Here is a 19601-nt window from a genome sequence, read left to right as displayed (position 1 = left end):
AAGTAATGAAAGGATTAGATTGCTGAAGGCGATAGAAAAGATGGCAAAAAGTCACCGTCTTTCCAGCAAAGTGGATCTCCACCATCGGATCCACCAAATTCTTCCTGTTGGAATCAAAGCCGAAAATCTGCCTCATTCCGTCCATGAAGGCATCGTCCACTGGGCAAACATGTTAGAGCTTGCTCAATTTAAGGTTCTAAGAGGATAACGACAAAACAGGTGCCGTACAGAGACTCACTTTGTGGCAGATCTTCAGCTCTGAATATCCTCAGCGTGAAGATGGCTCCTCTAAGAGAGAGCCCAGCTGGTCTCAGCAGGTTTCCTTCTATGTCCTCTTTTTCCTCAACACACTCCCGTTTATCAGCCTGGAAACATACGAGGTCAACACGACCACATCCAGACAGATGAAGACAAACTGAAATCGTTGAAGCAGCTATGGCCCTGCCACGTCATCATTCTCACCGGTGGTTCATCTCCAGCTGCCAGGACAAACACGCTGACCTTCAGGTAACCTCTGACCCCAGCAGAGAGATCGTCGGGGTCACATAGCAGCAGCCATTTCCTCAAGAAGCAGTGTCCTGAAGAGCGGGGGACAAGCTTGTGAGACATAGCTGCAAAACGATCCATCGATAAGAAGGTGAAGACTAGAGGGACAGTTAAAAACATACTTACTGTGCTCATTATATACAGTGCCGATATCCAACTGTGGAGGACGACAATAGGTATCAGATTTAAATGTGACTTGTAGTTGTTTCTGGTAGAGAACCAGAAGTAAAAAACTTAACTTTAACATTTAAAAGTATGAGGTGAACATTTCACCTTAAATTCACCAATTACAGCGTCGGTTCTGAGTGAGCGGGAGTCACATACCTGTGGTAGGAAATTTCAGATTAAAATCAGCTTTTTTTATGTCCACTTTGCCAAATACCAGGGGAAAAAACTGCTGTATGTAAAGAACAAAGGAAATTATGGTTCCTCGGACTATTTTTGAATCCTTCCACAAACCAAAAGCCACACTTACAGTGATGAAGATGGGTTCGTCGAACAGGTCTGAGGGCGTCTCATAGAAGTTTAGGAAGAACGTCTGGGGACGGAAAGCGACAAATATCTGAGTTTTAACAGGGATACATGAAAATAATTAGTGCTAGAGTGAAAAGAAGTCAGAAACAGGTTGTTTACCTCGTCAAAGACCGGGTTGTTTCCCTTTCTAATGCGGGTCCTCTTAGACTGTCCGGCTACAGCTACCTTCACAACAGGCTTGATGTTGACTCCTGGTAGTTGTCGCGCTTCGATAACCCGTACACGAACCTGAGCAGAAAAGTTTTGTCGAGTTATATCCAGGATAAGAATAGCTTATTTATTATAATGGTTGTATATGAATTTAGAGACTCCTGTCACTGAAGTACTCAAAGTTGGCATTTACAAAGTGTAACTTGTAAAATATGTCAAAATATGTCAATCTCCCTCCAGAACATGTCTCAGCAATTTGAAAGTCACTGAAGGTATTTTATTATTAAATGATTCTGGACTGGTTTCTGTTCGTTTCCTGTTGGATCTCAGTGCTGAATTTTAAACCCCTGGTCCCAGTTTTCTCTATAAAAGGCTCAAACATGATTTAGGAATGAAAAGAACAGCAGCAGGCTGGTTTGGATCTTACTTTTATGAGAAAAAAAAAATATGGAGTACCGCAGGGCTTAGAGCTCAGGCCAATTCTTTTGATACTGTATACATATGCTTTCTCTTGGTAATACTATCAGATTAGCACTGGATACATGTCAGTTGAGCTCCATTTCCACCACCTCGGTTTGGAGCGCTATACTCCACTCCAATGACTTGGCAGAATTTCAGTAGACAGTTTTTTTTTTTCAGGACCAGCCCTGGTTTCTCTGTTTCTGGTCAGACCGAGTGGAGCTTTTCAGTCATTTGCCGAGGGGCGAGGAGAAACGAGAAGGTTTTTCTCCAAGAAAGTCCAGAAAACTGAAGAGCAACAACCTTAATTTTAAGGACCACCATGAACAGAGCGGTTTAAACTGAAATATCATTTTACAAATTACTAACCCCTAAAGGAAAAATAAAATAAAAGAAAGAGGACACTTCAGCTTCAGTCGATCTAGAGGCCGGAAATTACAACACAACAAACTACGATTAAATATAAATCCATCTACGGTCATTTGCCAGCTGTTTCATTTATAAGTCTGGTTGGTCCAGTCCAATTTCTTTTATCCACTTTTTTCCTCCAGCAAACGTCTAGTAAAAATTTTATTTTGTAAATAAATGACTGAATTTCTTTCAGTGGGCCATTCTCCCCAGTCTTCTTGTTGCTGTCTGGCTCTTCTGTTTGCATCTGGATGTATTTGTGTCTCTATGTCTGAGCTACCAGGGATGTGGCTTTTATTAAGAACTATCATGAATTAATCTGACTGGATGAAGAATTAGACAAAAGACCATGGTCTCAGAGAGCTGTCCCCTGATTCCCTTTTAACTGTAAGAACCAACATGCAATAACTAATGTGCAATTCTATTTAATACACTGTGCAATAATCCTGAAAGAAGTGACTTTTGCTGCTATTACACCTGAATATATGTCAATACACATGTATATAAGTCACCGTGAATGTACATAAGACATCCTCTGCCTTATTTCTATTTTGCATTTTTATTTTTATTTTCTTATCTACTTCTTTTTGATCCACTGTATAAACGAGGACACACTGTATATACCTGATGCACCTCGTCCTACTTTGGCACCTTCTTCTGATTACTGAGCCGATGTGACATTTAAATTTCTCCAATGTGAGATCATTAAAGCCTATCTTATCTTATCTTATCTTATCTTATCTTATCTTATCTTATCTGATGGGAATCTTAAAGTCAGATGGAAGACAAAGTAAACAGTTATGTTAACTGTGTCTGGGCTGTTCTTCCTGCAGTTTTGATGGGGGGGGGGAGCAGCGCCCCACCACCCCTCATTAAAGAGCTGCCACTGCTCATATCAGATTACAACTGGGATTACAAAAAAGATGTGTGAAGCTGTTTTACTTTAATGCCACCAATACTTAAGTGACTTTTCCCTGGAAAACAACTGTCACCTTTTTTTTATAAATAATTTCAAATATATAATGAAAGCATTGCTGTAAGGTTTTTTTTATTCCTATTTGAATCATTGACAGTCAAAGCAAGTAAGATTTTGCCCCACCTGTAAATCCTGAGGTTTGTTGGGTAACTGTTTAGGCTGACTGCTGGCTCCTCTCCTCCTCTTCCTCAGCCCTCCATGAGTGTTGTAGGCTGGTGGGGAGCGCTTTGGTGTCTGGTTGGTGGGGGACTCCTGTCCAGTAGGCCCCTGGGGGCCAACAATCACCATGGAGCGACTGTCGTCAACTCCTGGTTCCTCTGCAGGCTCCACCATGATCATACTCTCTGTGTCCTCCTCGCCCAGAGTATCCAGAGAAATCACTGTTACGGGAAAAATTTGCAAGATGGAAAACATGGAGCCGCGTTTTATTAGAAAGAAAAACAACTTCTGTCATCTGGACATGGTTTTAAAAACAAAATCTCTGTTAAAACTATTGATTGGCTTTTACGCAGATCATATTACTTGTAACTGTGTCCAGCTCAATATTGGGGTTGCTGTGAGGAAGGGAATCCTGCTGTGGGGGAGGATGGAAAATTGGAGCCGATCCTGGAGGAGGGATGTAGGAGACCTGCAGGGTCAGCGTAGCCTGGTGGAGGCAAAGCATTCAGTGGGTTGATACAGACTGTGATACACAACCATTACAATAGCGGTGAGACATTACATCAACAATAAAAACAAGGACTCGCTTCATTCCCTAACTGTGATGATGCAAACCTAAGCAGCAGCTGGTAAGGGTGTAAATGAAGACTCTTTCTTCAGTGAACAAATGCAATGCATGTAGCGTACGTTTTGGAAAACCAAACATTGTTCTATCTGTTGTTCAGACCCCGTGTACCATCAAACTGTGCGTAGCGTTATTTATTAAAGTAGATCAGTGTATCTTCAAGAAGCTAAAGCAGGACTTTGGTGAGACTGTGATTGTTAGGGTTACACCTCACCAGTTGCAGAATGAAAACACAAAAAAGTAGCATGAGGTAATCGATAGCTGCCAGAAAAAGCTACAGGAAGTGGAAACCTGTGGAAACACAGTGTTGGCTAATATGCAGCTAGCTATCTCAGCTTATCTGAATTTAAATTTTAACGTAGCGAAATTTTATCTAGCATAACTTTGCATGACTATTTAGTTTATCTTTTTTTGTTTATCTGAAGTTAGCTTAGTTTTACTTCGTTTACCTCAGTTTAGCCAAATTTACCTTGGTTTGAGTTAACAGGCAGAGTTCAGTTTAGCATTGGTTTAGCACAGTTAAAAGTATCTTAATTCAACTTAGTTACCCTAGTTTAGTATGATTTAGTGTAGTTTAATTGGTTTTAGCTAAATTTACCTTAGGTTGACTTATTTTACTTAACTTAAGCTTATTTCAAGGTATTTTAGCATTTACTTGGCTTATCTAAATTTAAGATAGTTACTGCCTGAGTAAAATGTGTCTTAAAGCTTTGTCAAATTCAGATACGTTTAATTTATCTTTGCTTAGGTGAAGTTAGCTTAGTTCAGTTTATCTATTTACCTCAACTGAATTTAGCTTAACAAAGCTTTGCTAAATTCAGGTATGTTTAATTTAACACGTTAACTTCGCTTTCCTAAAGGTCACTTGAACATATCTCACAGTAGGTCTACAGAATTTATTTTAGAAGGTATCTTAACTTAGTAAACTCAACATAGCTGAGTTTTGCTTAGTTTACATTGAACTTGTTTAGCTAAAGCTAGCTTAGTTTAATTTACTCAACACAGCTAAGCTGAATTTGGATTTATTTATATTAAATGTGTTTAGGTACACATTTAATTCCCACAACAACTCTGAAAATTAAATATGTAGTTAATGTTTCTTTAACATTGTTGTTTTAAATATTCAAATGATTAAGAAGATAAAACATATGAACATATTCATCTCATACAGTCTATAGATGTTTAGCACTCATTTGGTGCTTGACTTATGAAACGCACTTAACAACAGACTTAAACTTAGAAGAAAAGAAAGAGAAGTGTTAACACAGTGATTTAGGAATAGTTTTCTTTGTTTTTTTGTTTTTTTTTGTTCCAGCAATGTAGTTTAGAGTGATTTATTGTATCTTGTGTATTCATGGCACAGTGAGATTTTTGTGTCTGAGTTGCATGGCTAGATGAGCTCACCCCTGTGTTGTTTCTCTTTGTGTCCAGCAGCGAGACGGTGAAGCTGGCTGCAAAGTTGGGAGAGTTGAGGACGTCTCTGAGACCCAGCCGACATTCACCCAGAAACCTACTCAGACCAGGAAAAAAAAGATTTACATGGATTTTTTTCAACACTTTTAGGAGAACAAAACTCTTTCAGTAAAACCCACATAACCCACGTTGACCTAAACAGTACCTCTGACATGTGCCATACAGCACCAGATACAAACAACTGAGGCTGATGTAAATCTCATCAATTACACAAGCTTTGCCACTTGCGACGTCACATTATATCGATTGGTGTTTCAGGTAAATAATGTTCTAATCTAGAGCAATTAAGATCCTCTGGAAACCATGAATGCCTTTTGAAACTTATTGACAATCTCTCCAGATATTTTCCTGTAGACCTAACTTAAAAAGGACAGTGTTTAACTAATTTGGCTTTTTATTTGCACAAATCAAGTATTGCTTTTACAAATACATATTCTGGCAAAGTCTAATAACCTCACATCAAAAATGAAAGTGTTGTCATAACTTAGACTTAGCAGTTTCTAAATACGTAAGTGTCAGTGCGCCCACTGGGAGACGCCATGTTGCGTCGCTATTTCTGATTTCAGAAGCCGAAAGGGGCCAAAGTTGTCAGCCATACGTGTTTTCCCCCCATCTGTCTCCTATATGAAGACGTGCTGTCGGTGGAGGAGTATAAAACAAGCAAAGACGACCGTAGATCATTCTATCTACTCAGCGAGAGGTAAGAGAAAGTAACCAAGAAAAGAAAAGGAAGTAAGTCTGCATCGGATATCAGCCGGCCCGTTCACTGCCTGTAGTGTGAAAGCAGAGGCGGGTCTCTTTACTCGTGTTCATAGTTGCTTATTTTAGAGCCAAAATAAGCGACTGGGTGTTCAGAAACAAGCCCAAAAAACTGAAACTCAAGAAATTTACAAGCAGTCATGGCAACAGTGCCAAACACCATTTCCCATAATTACTGTAGCTATTAGCTAGATAATATCAACCCACTGGAGACGAGCATTTTCCAGCAGGAGATAGGCAGGAAAAGGCCTATCTTCAGCGATCATTGAGTAGGGACGGGGTTCACCCTGGACTGGTTGCCAGTTTATTACAGGGCAACACAGACACCTTTTAGGACAATGCACAGAAATACTCATGCCTAAAGGAAATGTAGCGTAAATTAGTTGATCGTCATGTTTTTGGACTGTCAAAACTCCATGAGGGCATCCCAGACCGTGGTTCTAACTTAGGACCTTCTTGCTGCAAGGCAACACCAACTGTGTCACTTTAGTTTTCCATGTCTGTGAGCCAAAATCATCAAATTACGAGAAATAAAGGGTTGAAATGTTTTCGACTCTGTGTAATCAGTATATATATTAAATGAGCTTCACTTTCTCAAAGTGAAACTCATGAGTGACAGAGTGACAGAGAATATACTTTTTAATGATATTCTACTTTTTTAGATGTGCCTGTACGTCTAGAGAGCTGGATTAACAAAGTATCCTATTCTCTGTGTTTCCTTCCTGTCCTCTCAGCCCTCATGCATTAAAAGTGAATTAAATAGATTAGATGTAATCAGATTTGTATTTGACCTGTTTTAGGGTAAAGCATCTAGATATGTAATTTAGTTGGTCATATTTGCTTTATAAATGACATAAATGTAAATATTTTTAAGTAAAACTGTAAAACTTGCCAACACTGTATAGCTCTAACAGCTTTGACCACATACAGCTAATATACAAATTTTAAAAATATTAAACCTACGTAAATGCAAACAATAAGACATTTGGCTTTTTATACCTATTTCTTCCCATTTTCTCATGGTCTTTAACCACACAGTGAATCTCTGCTCCAGAGTCCAGAGGGATCCCCTTCAGATCCCATTCAAATCCCTAACAGAGGGAGAGGACATTGTCATAAAACACAAAAGAGCATGTAAACGTCATATCTCCACAATAAAGTAAAAAAGGTAAATGCTCAAAATCGGATAGTTTATTTATTGTTCCCACTGAATATTATTCAGATCTGCTTAAAATTATCCTAAAGTGCTGTTTGCATCACAGGTTGTTACTCAGTGTAGGGTTTGATGTTAGGTAAGAAAATTATGATTTTCTGTTTCAACAATCAGTCAGAATGATATGCATTTGAAAAAATGGGTGTAAAATTATTCATGAAAGCTACATCTATAACTGTAAAGAGTCCTAACTATATATATATATATATATATATATATATATATATATATATATATATATATATATATATATATATATATATATATATATATATATATGCATTTTAACATGCATCCTGAAAGCTACATACCTGATATTCAATATATATATTTATATATTTATTTCTAAAAGGCTCCCATCAAAAAAAAATGTGCTCAGACAAGTACTAAGTATTTAGGTCATATTACAACAAATCTCTTAACGATTAAATGCAATTTTTTACATATATTCTCAAATAGCACAAAGAGCTTTAATTTGTCATCAAGTTTGAACTTTTCAAAATTTTGGTAAAAATGTATATCACCTCATTCCAGACCGGGTTGGAGTTGTTCTTAACAACCTTGGTCTTCTTCTTCGATCCTAAAGCAGAACACAGAAAGAATGCTTTATTAGTGGCTCATAGTAAAATAAATACATCATAGCTGACACTAATGTGTGTTAGTCTTAATTTTGTGACATTATCTGTGGAATATATCAGATCCAGCTGCAAAATTGTTTAAGGTTCAACAGCAGTCTATACATTGTGTCTACCCGCTTCACTTTGCACAGTCACTGAGGGGTTGGTGCCTACTTCCAATGGTTATTGGGCGAGAGGTGGGTCACACCCTGGAGAGGTCACCAGCCCATCACAGGGCAACACAGGATAAAGACCATGCACACACATTCACACCTAAGGGACGCTTAGAGAGATTGACCTCACCGTCATGGTTTTGGTCAGAAGCAGAAAGCTGGAGAACCAGGAGAGAACCCACATATAAACTCCAAGCAGGAAGACCCCAAGATTAAAACCCAGGACTTTCTTGCTGCAAAGCAACAGTCCTGCCAACTGTGCATCATCCAACATCACTGTTTATTTTCCAATATGTGGTTGGAAGGCACAAATGGAGTTTTATGTGTCTACAGGGTTTTCTATTAGAGGTATGACGGGTTCAAAACACCCTTTGCTTGTAGTTTTGAGAGTAAAATTCAGACAGGAAATAGCGCGCCATGAGCTCTCTAATGGATTTAAACAGAAAATTGTATGTCTGAGTCACGGTTAGTGAAAACAGACGACATTTTGTATGAATTGACGTGTTAACGGGACGTGTAGAGGAGAAGCCCTGGGAATGAAAGTTTAAATCAGAAGGTTTTATAGGGTAGTTTGCAAAACAAGATCGTGTGGTAAACACAAATTAGACAAAACAACAACAAAGAAACTCTGAAATTCAAACTTGCCAAAAAAAAAAAACAGAAAAGGGATGAATATGCTTATTGAGCGTTGTATGACGAGAACCACAGCTTCTTTAATCCAAGGATAAAAGCTCATCTCAGTTCAGCATGGGCAAAAGGAGTGTTAAGCCATTTTATTTACCCTTATGTTATTTAATAGACAACAGAATTACCATGATTTTCTATTTCATGAAGCCAGACTTGAATGACAGCTTCGTATTGATTGAGCTGCCTTCAAGTCTTGGTTGTTTCCAATAAGACATTGTATTCACATCCAATAAATGTGTCCAGGATCCCTAAAAACTAAACAGTCCTAACTCTAACTTCAAAGCTTGTTTTTTTTTTTCTCATTAGGAAAGGACCTTTGGAGTTGTGAGGTCTGGCGATCTCAGTGAAGAAGGTGATCATACTTGGAAATGGAAATGCCCCAAGTTAGGCGAATAGTACGCATTAGTCCTAGTCCTGTTCTGTTCACAAATAAGAACTTCTAACAAAAACAATATCGTGTGTGGGTGTTATCTTTCTGTCATTTCCTGTAACATAAAGTCCTGAGCTCTGATTTCCTGCCTGTCAGACAGAAAGTGAAGGGTGATGGGGGACACTGAGCAGGCAGAACATGGGATCGACCACACAGGGGAGCTCTGAACAGCTAATTTCAGATCAGCGTATACAGAGGTCATCTCAGGACACGGAGAGACAAACTATGAGCACTCACATAGGAGCCTGAATTATTAACATTTGCAGACGAGGACTCTTATCCTCCCTCGTTTTTATTCGGTTTTTATCGAAAAGAGGAACGGACCCAGACACAAAGTCCGATCCATCCGGACAGGAGGAAATAAAAACAATGCTCATTGTCTGGTCCGTGACGCAACTGGACACAACCGAAGAAACTCTCCCACAGCGTGAGCGACTATAGATAATCCATTCATCTGTTATTCCATTGTCTTCTTCTTGCTTGGGCTGAAGTGATGGAAGTTACCAGTCCAGCAATGCTCTCCGTCTCTGACCAGCAGATGGTTAGTTGCTCCAGCACGTCCGAAAACTGCCCCCTGGTGTTTTACCAATGAGGTGAGAATAGAAAACCTCCAAAACAAGGCGTCCCAATCAAAAACCTGAATTACCTCTGTTTAATCTTTTCTTTGCAGAGGAGCAAAGTCTCCTCTATTCCCCTTGATGAAGAACCTCTTTACGTCTAAGGCTGGGTCCAGGTAGCTCTTTTCAGTTGCTTGTATCAAGGGTTTCGGTCGTTTGGTCACAGTCCATCTCTGGTGGCCAAAACACCCTCAGTCGGACGTCTGGGGCTCTCGTCTCCCGGTGTCCACCTCTATGGCTTCTTGCAACCATTATTGAGCTTTTTACTTATGGACAAACCTCATGTATACAACCAGGATCTTTAACACACAGGTGTCAAAGTCCAGTCCTCAAGGGCCGGTGTCCTGCAACCTTTAGATGTGTCCCTAAAGGTGCTTGAATCCAGGTGCTAACACTTATATACACTTATATACAGATAAACCCTATAGTTAGCTTTGGCTGTCACTTTATTCAGCTTATATTAAACAATACTTTGTATTTTTTAATTTGACGTGTTCAAGGTGTTGTTTGTACCTGTAATACTTTTTTGTTTGGTTTTGCTGTTCTTTTTATATCTCTCTTTGCAGGTGTAGAAGCAGACTCTGAGGATGTTATCTTGTACTCTCTTTAGCCTCAGCCCCATTTTTTTCCACCTTTTCTCTCTTTTAATGTTTTTCCTCATCTTTTTCCCTTCCTTTATTTCACTTTTAACTTTCTGTTTCTGCTAAGTTAAAAAAAAACATTGCCTTGTACTAAGAGGAACTTACTCTACTGAAGGCCAATGGTGAGCACAGCTAACCCAAATGTTGGCATCACTAACCTGTGCTCCACTAATTAAAATAAACCACTAAACAGTTAGAGATTGCTTTAACAATGCCTACAGAGCCAGGCTATATGCAGGTTCTCAGGCCAAACATGTTCCCCCTTCAGAACCACCCTAAGACTCCCTTTGGTGAAAATCTAAAGCAGGATTGCAAAGAAGGAGCAACCCTGGTGAAGTCCAAGCTGCTCTGGGAACATCTTTGACTATGTGCCAGCGCCACACCAGCTTTTATTATCCAGAGGCCAGATGGCCCGATGAAGCAAACCCAACATCCTACAACTGGAAAGGTCATACAGTGAGGGGAAAAAAGGTTCTGTATTATTTTTTCAGTGTAGTAATATCTGGTTTCAATTGCTTGTGACTTCTTAGAAGCAGAAGGTAGAACGACAAGGGCATCTCCTTCAATTCAAGCAAATGCAGTTAAAATAAAGACATTTTAGAAAACTTGAAGTCAACCAGATTTCACCCGAAAGATGAATTTGAGCTGAAGTTTTGGAAGAATCAATGTTTTTATTCTGTTTTTGATCAATTTTGATAAATATTGCTCTTTCCACTTAAATTTTCAATCAACACAACAAATAAACTAAACTAAGAGGTGCCTGTCAGTTACTGTAAAAGTGCTGAAAGCCTGAGTTCTTTTAAATCAAGATTAAAAACACATTTGTTTAAAATTGCCTTTGAATGTTTCAGTTAAACTGCTTTACTGTTTTTAATGTTCTTTTTTGTTTCTACATTCTATCCCTAGTTGCTTTTATTCTGTTTTATTTTCCTATATTTTAATCATGTAAAGCACTTTGCATTGTCTCTGTACTGAATTGTGCTATATAAATAAATTTGCCTTGCCTTGCCTTACTATTAGCGTCCACTTTTATCATTTAGTCTTGCATAGAGTCAATTTTTTTCGAATTTCTGCTCAGTTGTGCTTTGCGTAGTTTCTCATCCCCAGTTCTTGGTGCTGGCTTTCTTTGCTGCCACCAGCAGCATTTTGATCAAGTATTTATCGCAAGTGGTCGTAGTACCTTTTTCACATTTCCAAAATATGTGATAGTTGTCTACATTAAAAGATTTAAGGCTTAACATTTCTGTCAGCTGTGCAGATGCTTATTTTTCATTTTTGATGTGACAAAACCACTGGATCTTATTTTTCAATGCAACCTCCTTCAACTCCTTTTATATTTCATTTGAAATTTATGCATTATGTTCTTCCATTTCACCTTAAAATATTCAGCTAAATGTTTATTGTTAATATTATTCCTTAATATCATGAGGATGTCAATCTTATTGCTTCCCTGATATGCTTTAGCAACAATTCACTCCAGAAGGGTCCAACTTGATCTCCTTTTTAAAGCAGTCTCTTATTTGGAAGTACTTCCAGATTTTGTGTACATCTAATTTGTATTTTCTTCTGAGAGTTTATTTTGACTTAAATTTAAATCGACAAAAGCATAAAATTGCATGAAACAAATTAAGATGTAATCAAGTTATTTTTCCCCAAACACAAATGGTAGTCCTTCTGACCAAAAACCACACAACTTGATCAATCTATAAGTGTTTTTCGTTGTTTTGCTGCTTGTGTTCTTAAAGTTAAAAAAGCAAAAACACACAAGCCTCCACCCCTTGTAACGCTTACCCTTAAAATCTTGTTTGCTTTCCTGTTTTTCCCGCTTCCATCATTCATTTTCAGGACGCACACCAACACACAACCCTCATTAGACCCACTCATGGCCAAGAAAGGAATCACACACACACACACACACACACACACACACACACACAAGAGCACCTACGCAAGTGGACCTCCGTTCTTAGAGGATATATTAAAAAACATCCCCACCCTTCCACACACAGGTCGAGAGGTTGCATTACTTTTTGTGTGTGTGTGTGAAGCCGTAAATGTCCCTCGGGTTGGTATCTTAGTTTGAATCTGTGTTCACTTCCTGGTTGGTTGAGCTTGGCACATTTTCTACCAGCGTCTGAGAATAGAACAGGACGCTGAGTGAACTCCGCATGGGAAACCTAAGTTTAGCTCTGCCCGGCCCATGTGTTTGTCTGTCTGTCCGTGTGCGTTACTGCGTGTGTTGTTTCGACAGCAGAAGCCGGTGAGGAGTTTGTTCTTTTCTTAACAGCGCTATTGTGCAAACACACCAATAAATTATGAGTAGGGCGATTCAAATCCTGACAACTGAACACGCTGATGCAAGGCAACGATTCCAGATTATAATCAGCATGGGGCAGGGATTAAGTGGCAGGGTTTCACGTTTTTTTTATTCCTTGTTTGGATGAAGGGGGGGGGGGGTGTATTGTTTGTCCGGAAATCCTTCTTTCAGCTCACAAACACGAGCGCATGCTGTCAAACTCAATCGCTTTTGCACCTGCAGACACAAACAGATCCAGGAATGACTGAAATGGACCCGCACGATATCGTCAAAGTGTCACAGAGCTGCAGCGTCAGAAGGACTTAATAGCTTAGAAATATAAACTGGGTTAATAGCTGTGATAAGCAGAAACCTTTTTTCTTCCTGTAAATAGAGTAATCTTCTGCAGGAATCTTTCAGGTTCCAGTGGTATCAGTCCCTTCCTATGTTTATATTTCAACTAGGATTTATTACACCCATACGACAGCTCTGTCTGCTTCTCCTCCCACTGTTTCCTTGCTGCACCGTCAGAATTTCTATAAATGGACGTGGTATCTGTCTTCCAGAGTGAAACAATTGCTCGCTGCAAGTCCCTGAGTGGTTTAAAAACCCACAGAGTGAAAAATGTCTGGTGTTGTGACATTTACAGGAAAGGATGGGCCTGTAAATGTAAAATGGTTCTACCCAGCTGTTTGGTGACAGAATTGGCCCTCTGTGTTCATTCTGCTCTAATTTCAGTAAGTGCTGTCCAACACCGCCAACTGGTTTCGGTGCCTATTTCTACCCCTGTGAGACCAACACAAAGCGAGTGGAAGCTTTACAAATTGTTTTACTAACACAAGCCTTAAAGTGTGGCATGCAATCTGTATCCCTTTACCCCCATAACCCTTCATAAATTAATTTATTGCAACAAACTGCCTCCAGAAGGTACCTTATTAGTGAACAGTCCTCCTGTTTGTAACATATCAATATAAATTTAGCTGTTCTGTTAACGCCTCAGCGGTCTGTTAGTATTAGTGAACAAACAGTCTCATGAAAACTAAGCAGACATAGGTAAAGTTGTGTAACGCCCATTTTTTGGTAAAAAACGGAGAAGCTTTGTTGCGTTTTTAGTGTCTGTATACACAACAACGGCGAGCGTTTCACTGAAAATGGTTTGATTTATAAACAGGTTCCAAAAAGTAATGCTTTGAAAACATCCCAGTCTTCGTTGTCGTGTACACAGGAAAAACAGAATCCACCTGGATGGGGAAGCCCGCTGGCAAATGTGCAGCGTAGTGGTGTTTTCTTTTGAAGCAAGGAGTGTTTGTATGGATGTCCTTAAGTTTCAAAGAATATACCGCCCACTAGTGGCATGGCTGGAAAATGACATCATTTTGTACGTTTCCGTTACTGTCATGCGCACATAGATCATAGTTAAAACATTGTCCTGTGCACAGGCCCCAAGTTTAAAGACTTAGGCTTTAAAACAATATACCAAATATTAAGCATCCCACATCGTCCAAAAACACAAAGAAACCCTCATAGACATCTCTGGAGGAGCTGCGGAGATCCACAGCTCAGGTGGGAGAATCACTTTTACACGGCAGCTCTTAGTTTTGCACTCCATAAATCTATCCTTTGTGGAAAAGTGGCAGGAAGAAAGCCATTGTTAAGAGAAAGCTATAAGACGTCAAACCATAAGCCGTGTAGCAGACAGCCAACATCTGGAAGTAGGTGCTTTGGTCAGAAGAGAGAAGAACTGAACATTTTGACCAAGGTGCGAATTGCCTTGTGCAACAGAAAACTACCGCTGCACATCACGCCGAACACACCATGCCTTTGGGGAAACATAATGACGGCAGCATTGTGCCGTGGAGCTGCTTTTCATGGAGCTACTTTACATGGAAGCTGGACAAAGTTGATGGAAAGGTGGATTACACTAAGTACAGGAAGAAATTCCATTAGAGGCGGTAAAAGACTAGCTCGTAAATTCATCATGTCGCTTCATGCTTGCTCAGTATGAGGGATTGCTGCAAACCATGGACAACGCAGACGACTGTCCACTGTCCACACTTCTTCAGGAGGAGTGAATGCTGCTTGCTAAGACTTTGATGCAATCAACTGGGTTTCCTTAGATAGGAAATGTTTTTGACCAATCTGTATAATCTAATTGAATTTGACTTTGGAAAGTGCCTTGAGATGACATGTTTCATGAATTGCCGCTTTATAAATAAAATTGAATTGAATTTAATTTAATTGATTCTTCCAACAGAACAGTGACTCTGAATGTACTGTACAGCCATTGCTATCATAGAATGGTTTAGACCAGGGGTCACCAACATAGGGCCCATGGGCACCAGGTAGCCCCCAGAGACCACATGTGGGACCCTCAAGCCCTTTCTAAAACTAGCACAACCCCCCCAGTGAGCTGCCTCTAAAATGTTACTTTAGTCTGTTGCTCTACTTTTGCAAACACACATTAAAAATAAGAATATCTCTTTTTTTTTTTTTTTTTTTTAAAAGGTCAGTAGTGGTAGCCCTTCGTCTGACACAGTACCGATGAAGTAGCTCTGAATTTCAAAAAAGTTGGGGACCCCTGGTTTAGATCGAAGCATATTTATGTCTCAGAATGGTCTAGTCAAAGTCGAGACCTGACATCCACCCTAACGCTGGTGGATTACATGTCAAGATTTGGGCTTTTACTTGTGTTTTGGGGCTGATTGACTGATGCTCTGGTTTCCTTCACCCACCACTCTGTTCTCCCTTATCAGTTCCACCTGCTGCAGCTAATAAGGCTCAAGCCAGTTCACCTGTGACTCTATTTAATCCCTCCTCCCACAAACCCTGCCAGATCATCTTATCTCACTGCCTGCATGTTTTCTCCCAGAGCTCGTGTGCTCAGCCTGCCTTTCCTGTGTTCCAGTGCTCGGCTTGCCCTCACTAGTTCAGTGGCTAGAGCTTGTGCGGGATGCTAGCGTCATAGTGCTCCTACGAAGATAAGTGCTCGCTCAGACCAGTTCTGGGGGACTTATCGGTCGCCTACTCTGGTCACGATGTGAACTGCTCACTGATTAGTGGGTTTAGCCTTGCCTTTTTTGGCCTGTTTTCTGCTCCAGCCTGATTCTGCATGTTCAGCCTTCCTTCATTTGCTTAGCATTCATCTCGGCCCTTTATAACAAACACAGACTCTGTGTCTGGCTTGAATATCATAAAAATGATTGTGAAAGTTCATGACTAATGTGACCAAAGGTGGAAAAGTTAAACAGGTGTGAATACTTTTATAAATAACTTCAGCTTTTCCATTCAAGCTTACAAAAGGTTTCCATCCAATCAGACGCCACATACCAGGAAAGGGAAACTCACCACATTAATTTTTAGACACACAGCTGTCGGCACTGAATTAAAAATTAATCATTTTGAATAACAGAAATAACAGATATCAAAGCATTGCTTGTTGCTGTTGTTCCCCTGTCCATTGTTCGGAGTTGCACTGGTTTTGGTGCAGGACTTTATTTTAGCACTCAAGATTGGATATAAGTTCAGGCTGCAGTAGGAAGGTAAATGTCTGATGGCACCAGGAAATTGTGGCAGAACAAAGGCAGGAAGCTGAAAACAGAGTTCACCTCATTAAGGAGGCAAACACCAACTCGTGGAAAGAACAAAAAAGTTGGACAAACAACGTGATGAACAGGTAGAATGGTTGCTACAACTTTGTTATCCTTTCAGGCCTATATTGTTCCTAATACGGGTGTAAACCGGAGGCTGAATCTAGCCAGAACGTTTTGTTCTCATATCCAAAATTAGATTTTTTTTTTTTTAACTTGCATAGCTCAGTATGCTTTATGTTTTAACAAGGCTCCAGTTTCTGGATGTTTGAACTCTACTCTGATGAGCGAAGAACGGCTGGAAATAGCACGAATGCCAACACGTTTCATCAAATTTAAAGGAAAAGACCCATTTAGTGGGAGCAGAGTTAAATAAATAGACATTTCCCTATATTTATTTCCCTATATATATAACAGATCAGCTCCTTACAAATCAAATATAGGAGTATCAAGATCAGGCACAGATGGGTGTCAGTGTTACCCAATGGGTCACTCAGTCAAATCACAGGCTTATTTTTATATTGTGGGTTTGCATGAGGCCAGGAGGTTCATATTGGGCAGACCAATGTCCCAGTAGTCCATGTCTGGACCCAGTGGATGTGCAAAAGAGCACCGAAACCCATTGCTTCATCCCATACTGCGCTGTAAAAATGTTACCTTTTCCGTCTCTGTGTTACTTCCACCGATGCTTTGACTTTAGATTGGCCTAAAAATAGTCTTTGATATCACTGAGGTTGTCAACATGTTCTTACCCTGATGTGTGAGGATCAAAAACTGGTTGTTTGACTGTCTATAGATGTCAAAAAGTTTCCTTTAAAGGGAAAAATTGTATTGTACTAGTTTAGGAGTCCATGCAGCTTTTGAAATAATCCATTACTCATTACTTTGAATAGAGATTTATGTGTAATGTGTTAAAAGAACATGCTTATCTACAGAACTTCATTATATCGATTGATTTGTTGATATGTGCTTAACTCTCTCCCCGTAGTTTGAAGCAGCTCAGACGAACGAACCAGGAGAGCTTGTTCACCCAACCACATTTGGATGCAAAATCGTTTTGCTCGCCACAATTTTCTTTTTCTGCATTGAACCTAATTATGTGTACTTTACTGCAAGATTTCCCCTCCCCATCAGCTAGAGAAGCTTCAACACTAACTCTGCAAGTTCACTTCTTTTCCCCTTAACAGTTTTGCTCCGAATTCAGAGAGTGGAACCAGAAAGAAAGTGAGAAACTGGACCAAAAAACCCAGAACCTGCTGTTTTAGAGTGTCAACACAGATGGATAACTGGATGAGCAAATAACCTGACTTTTGTCCAGCCAAGACAGGACCAAGCAGATGGAAGCTCAGATCAGTTGTGATTAATTTGACTGACCAAAGTTTTTTCCTTTGAGTTTGTTGTCTTCTTACTTACTTCAGACTCAGACTCAGACATACTTTAATGATCCCAGGGGGAAATTACTTACAATACTTACTTACTTACTTACTTACTTACTTACTTTCAACTCAAATTTACTTATCGGTAAAAGTTGTATAGACTCCTTTTTGAACTTTTCTTTAGACAGTGTTTGTTCATGTTTGTGTTTTTTTTTTGTTTGTTTCTTTGCTGCTCAAGAGCCAGTTTCCTGTGTGTTATAAACATTCCCTTTGTTTAACACACCTGAGTCAAACGAATTGCTTAGAAGAATATTCTTTATAATATACAAAAAGAAATTAGTACAATTTCCAGTGAACAATCGTCAGGGGCTCATAAAATAATAATAATAATAAACAAAAAAATTACTAAATAAAAGTAAAAATAGCAATAAAGTAAAGCTACACATAGCAGCATGTAAAGGGATTACATAAATACTTTGAATTTGGAGCATAAAGATTTAATAGCTTTTTTGTTATTGGCGGAGGACAAAGTAGAACAATAAGTTGTTGCTTCCTTTAAAAAAGAGAAACACGAGGGTTTAATCATAGTAGTCTTACATTTATGGATATAAAACTTAGCCAAAAATGAATAGCTTGTAATGGGCCCTCTGCTGATCTTAATGACATGTTGAGGATGTAATCAAGTCATTGTGTTGGAGCTAACTAGATAACTGGTAACTAGATTACTACCAAGATAATTCTCAAATTAGAATTGTTTTGGACATAGGCATATAACAAAAGAAAAAAAAAATAGATTCAAAGTTTTTCCTATATTTCTGGATTAGCAAATTTTTACTCACATTTGACCCTTCAATGATGAATAAATTATTTTTTAATTAAGAACTGTTTTGAATGATTTCCAATAGGAATATATTTTAGTGAGTTAGAACTGATATTCCTCCTCGCCATGACCAAGTTAGTCACTATGCTGAGCTAAGCAAGGCTAATTTGCTATCTTACCTGTGTGAATGGCGATCAAAAATAATAACAATGGCACAAGTGACATTTAAGTGAAAAACACAGCACTACTGTAAGGATGTTGGTACTGATATTCTTCCTCTCTTTAATATTTTATTAAGTATGCAAATTAGTATCTTTACTGAACTAAGTTAGGCTAATATGCTGTTTTAACATCGCAACATAGTGACAACATAAATGAAAGCCTTGTGGTGATAATTAACATTATCGCTAGTACAGTAACGCTTCCTCTCCTTTTATTTAACAAAGCAAATTAGCATCTTGCTTCAGCTAAACCAGCGTGGTTGGAATAAATAATGACAACATAGACTTATTTCCTGATTAAAGTTCAAAGAGTAAGCAACGTTAGCTTGCTTTCACAAACAAGCTAACAATTCAACACTTCAATAACAACACAGACGTAGAAAATTAACAGCCAATCTTGAAGCTAATTTTACTTCAAATTTACAAAACATTAACTTTTCTACTTTTATTTTCCATTTATTTAGTGATATAATAAACATCTTTTACCTTGTGAAAATTTTACATTGATGCCATATTATTATAAACTCTTTCCAAATCAAAAATGAGTGCTTTTGACACCAAACCTAACCAAATTTAGACTAATAAATTATATGAGTTATTTAAATTGTGAAAAGACAAGTCGAGTTACATTATATTAAGACAGAGTAGTAGTACATCAACAGCACTGATTTAAAACTAGTGGGAGAGTTAATCTTCTGTAATATTTTTACTATGAAAACAATTCACTCTTTAACAAAACCAAGCTGAAGTTGCACATTCTAGACTTTTAAAAATAGATTTAAATGACATTTATCAATTAGTATTTCTAGAGTAATTATACTTAGTATTAGTTTG

General features: G+C 38.8%; 1 protein-coding gene across 10 annotated transcripts in view; it reads right to left on the bottom strand.

The window, feature by feature from the left end:
- The window catches only part of dysf (dysferlin, limb girdle muscular dystrophy 2B (autosomal recessive)), a 107686-nt gene that overhangs the window by 80123 nt on the left and 7962 nt on the right, over window positions 1–19601 (bottom strand). For all 10 annotated transcript variants that reach the window (XM_036146653.1, XM_036146655.1, XM_036146659.1 and 7 more), the window contains exons 2-13: window positions 7827–7882; window positions 7089–7180; window positions 5262–5367; window positions 3596–3719; window positions 3197–3453; window positions 1180–1308; window positions 1022–1084; window positions 820–870; window positions 673–703; window positions 463–578; window positions 239–365; window positions 56–159 (exon numbers count right to left, since the gene is read on the bottom strand). In XM_036146653.1, the coding sequence (XP_036002546.1) occupies window positions 56–159; window positions 239–365; window positions 463–578; window positions 673–703; window positions 820–870; window positions 1022–1084; window positions 1180–1308; window positions 3197–3453; window positions 3596–3719; window positions 5262–5367; window positions 7089–7180; window positions 7827–7882 (1256 nt within the window). The remainder of the gene's footprint in view (window positions 1–55; window positions 160–238; window positions 366–462; window positions 579–672; window positions 704–819; window positions 871–1021; window positions 1085–1179; window positions 1309–3196; window positions 3454–3595; window positions 3720–5261; window positions 5368–7088; window positions 7181–7826; window positions 7883–19601) is intronic.

The sequence above is a fragment of the Fundulus heteroclitus genome, chromosome 14 (assembly GCF_011125445.2).
Source record: "Fundulus heteroclitus isolate FHET01 chromosome 14, MU-UCD_Fhet_4.1, whole genome shotgun sequence".
NCBI classification, from domain to species: domain Eukaryota; kingdom Metazoa; phylum Chordata; class Actinopteri; order Cyprinodontiformes; family Fundulidae; genus Fundulus; species Fundulus heteroclitus.
Note: the sequence above shows the minus strand (reverse complement) of the source record. Positions and strands in the feature narration are given on the sequence as shown.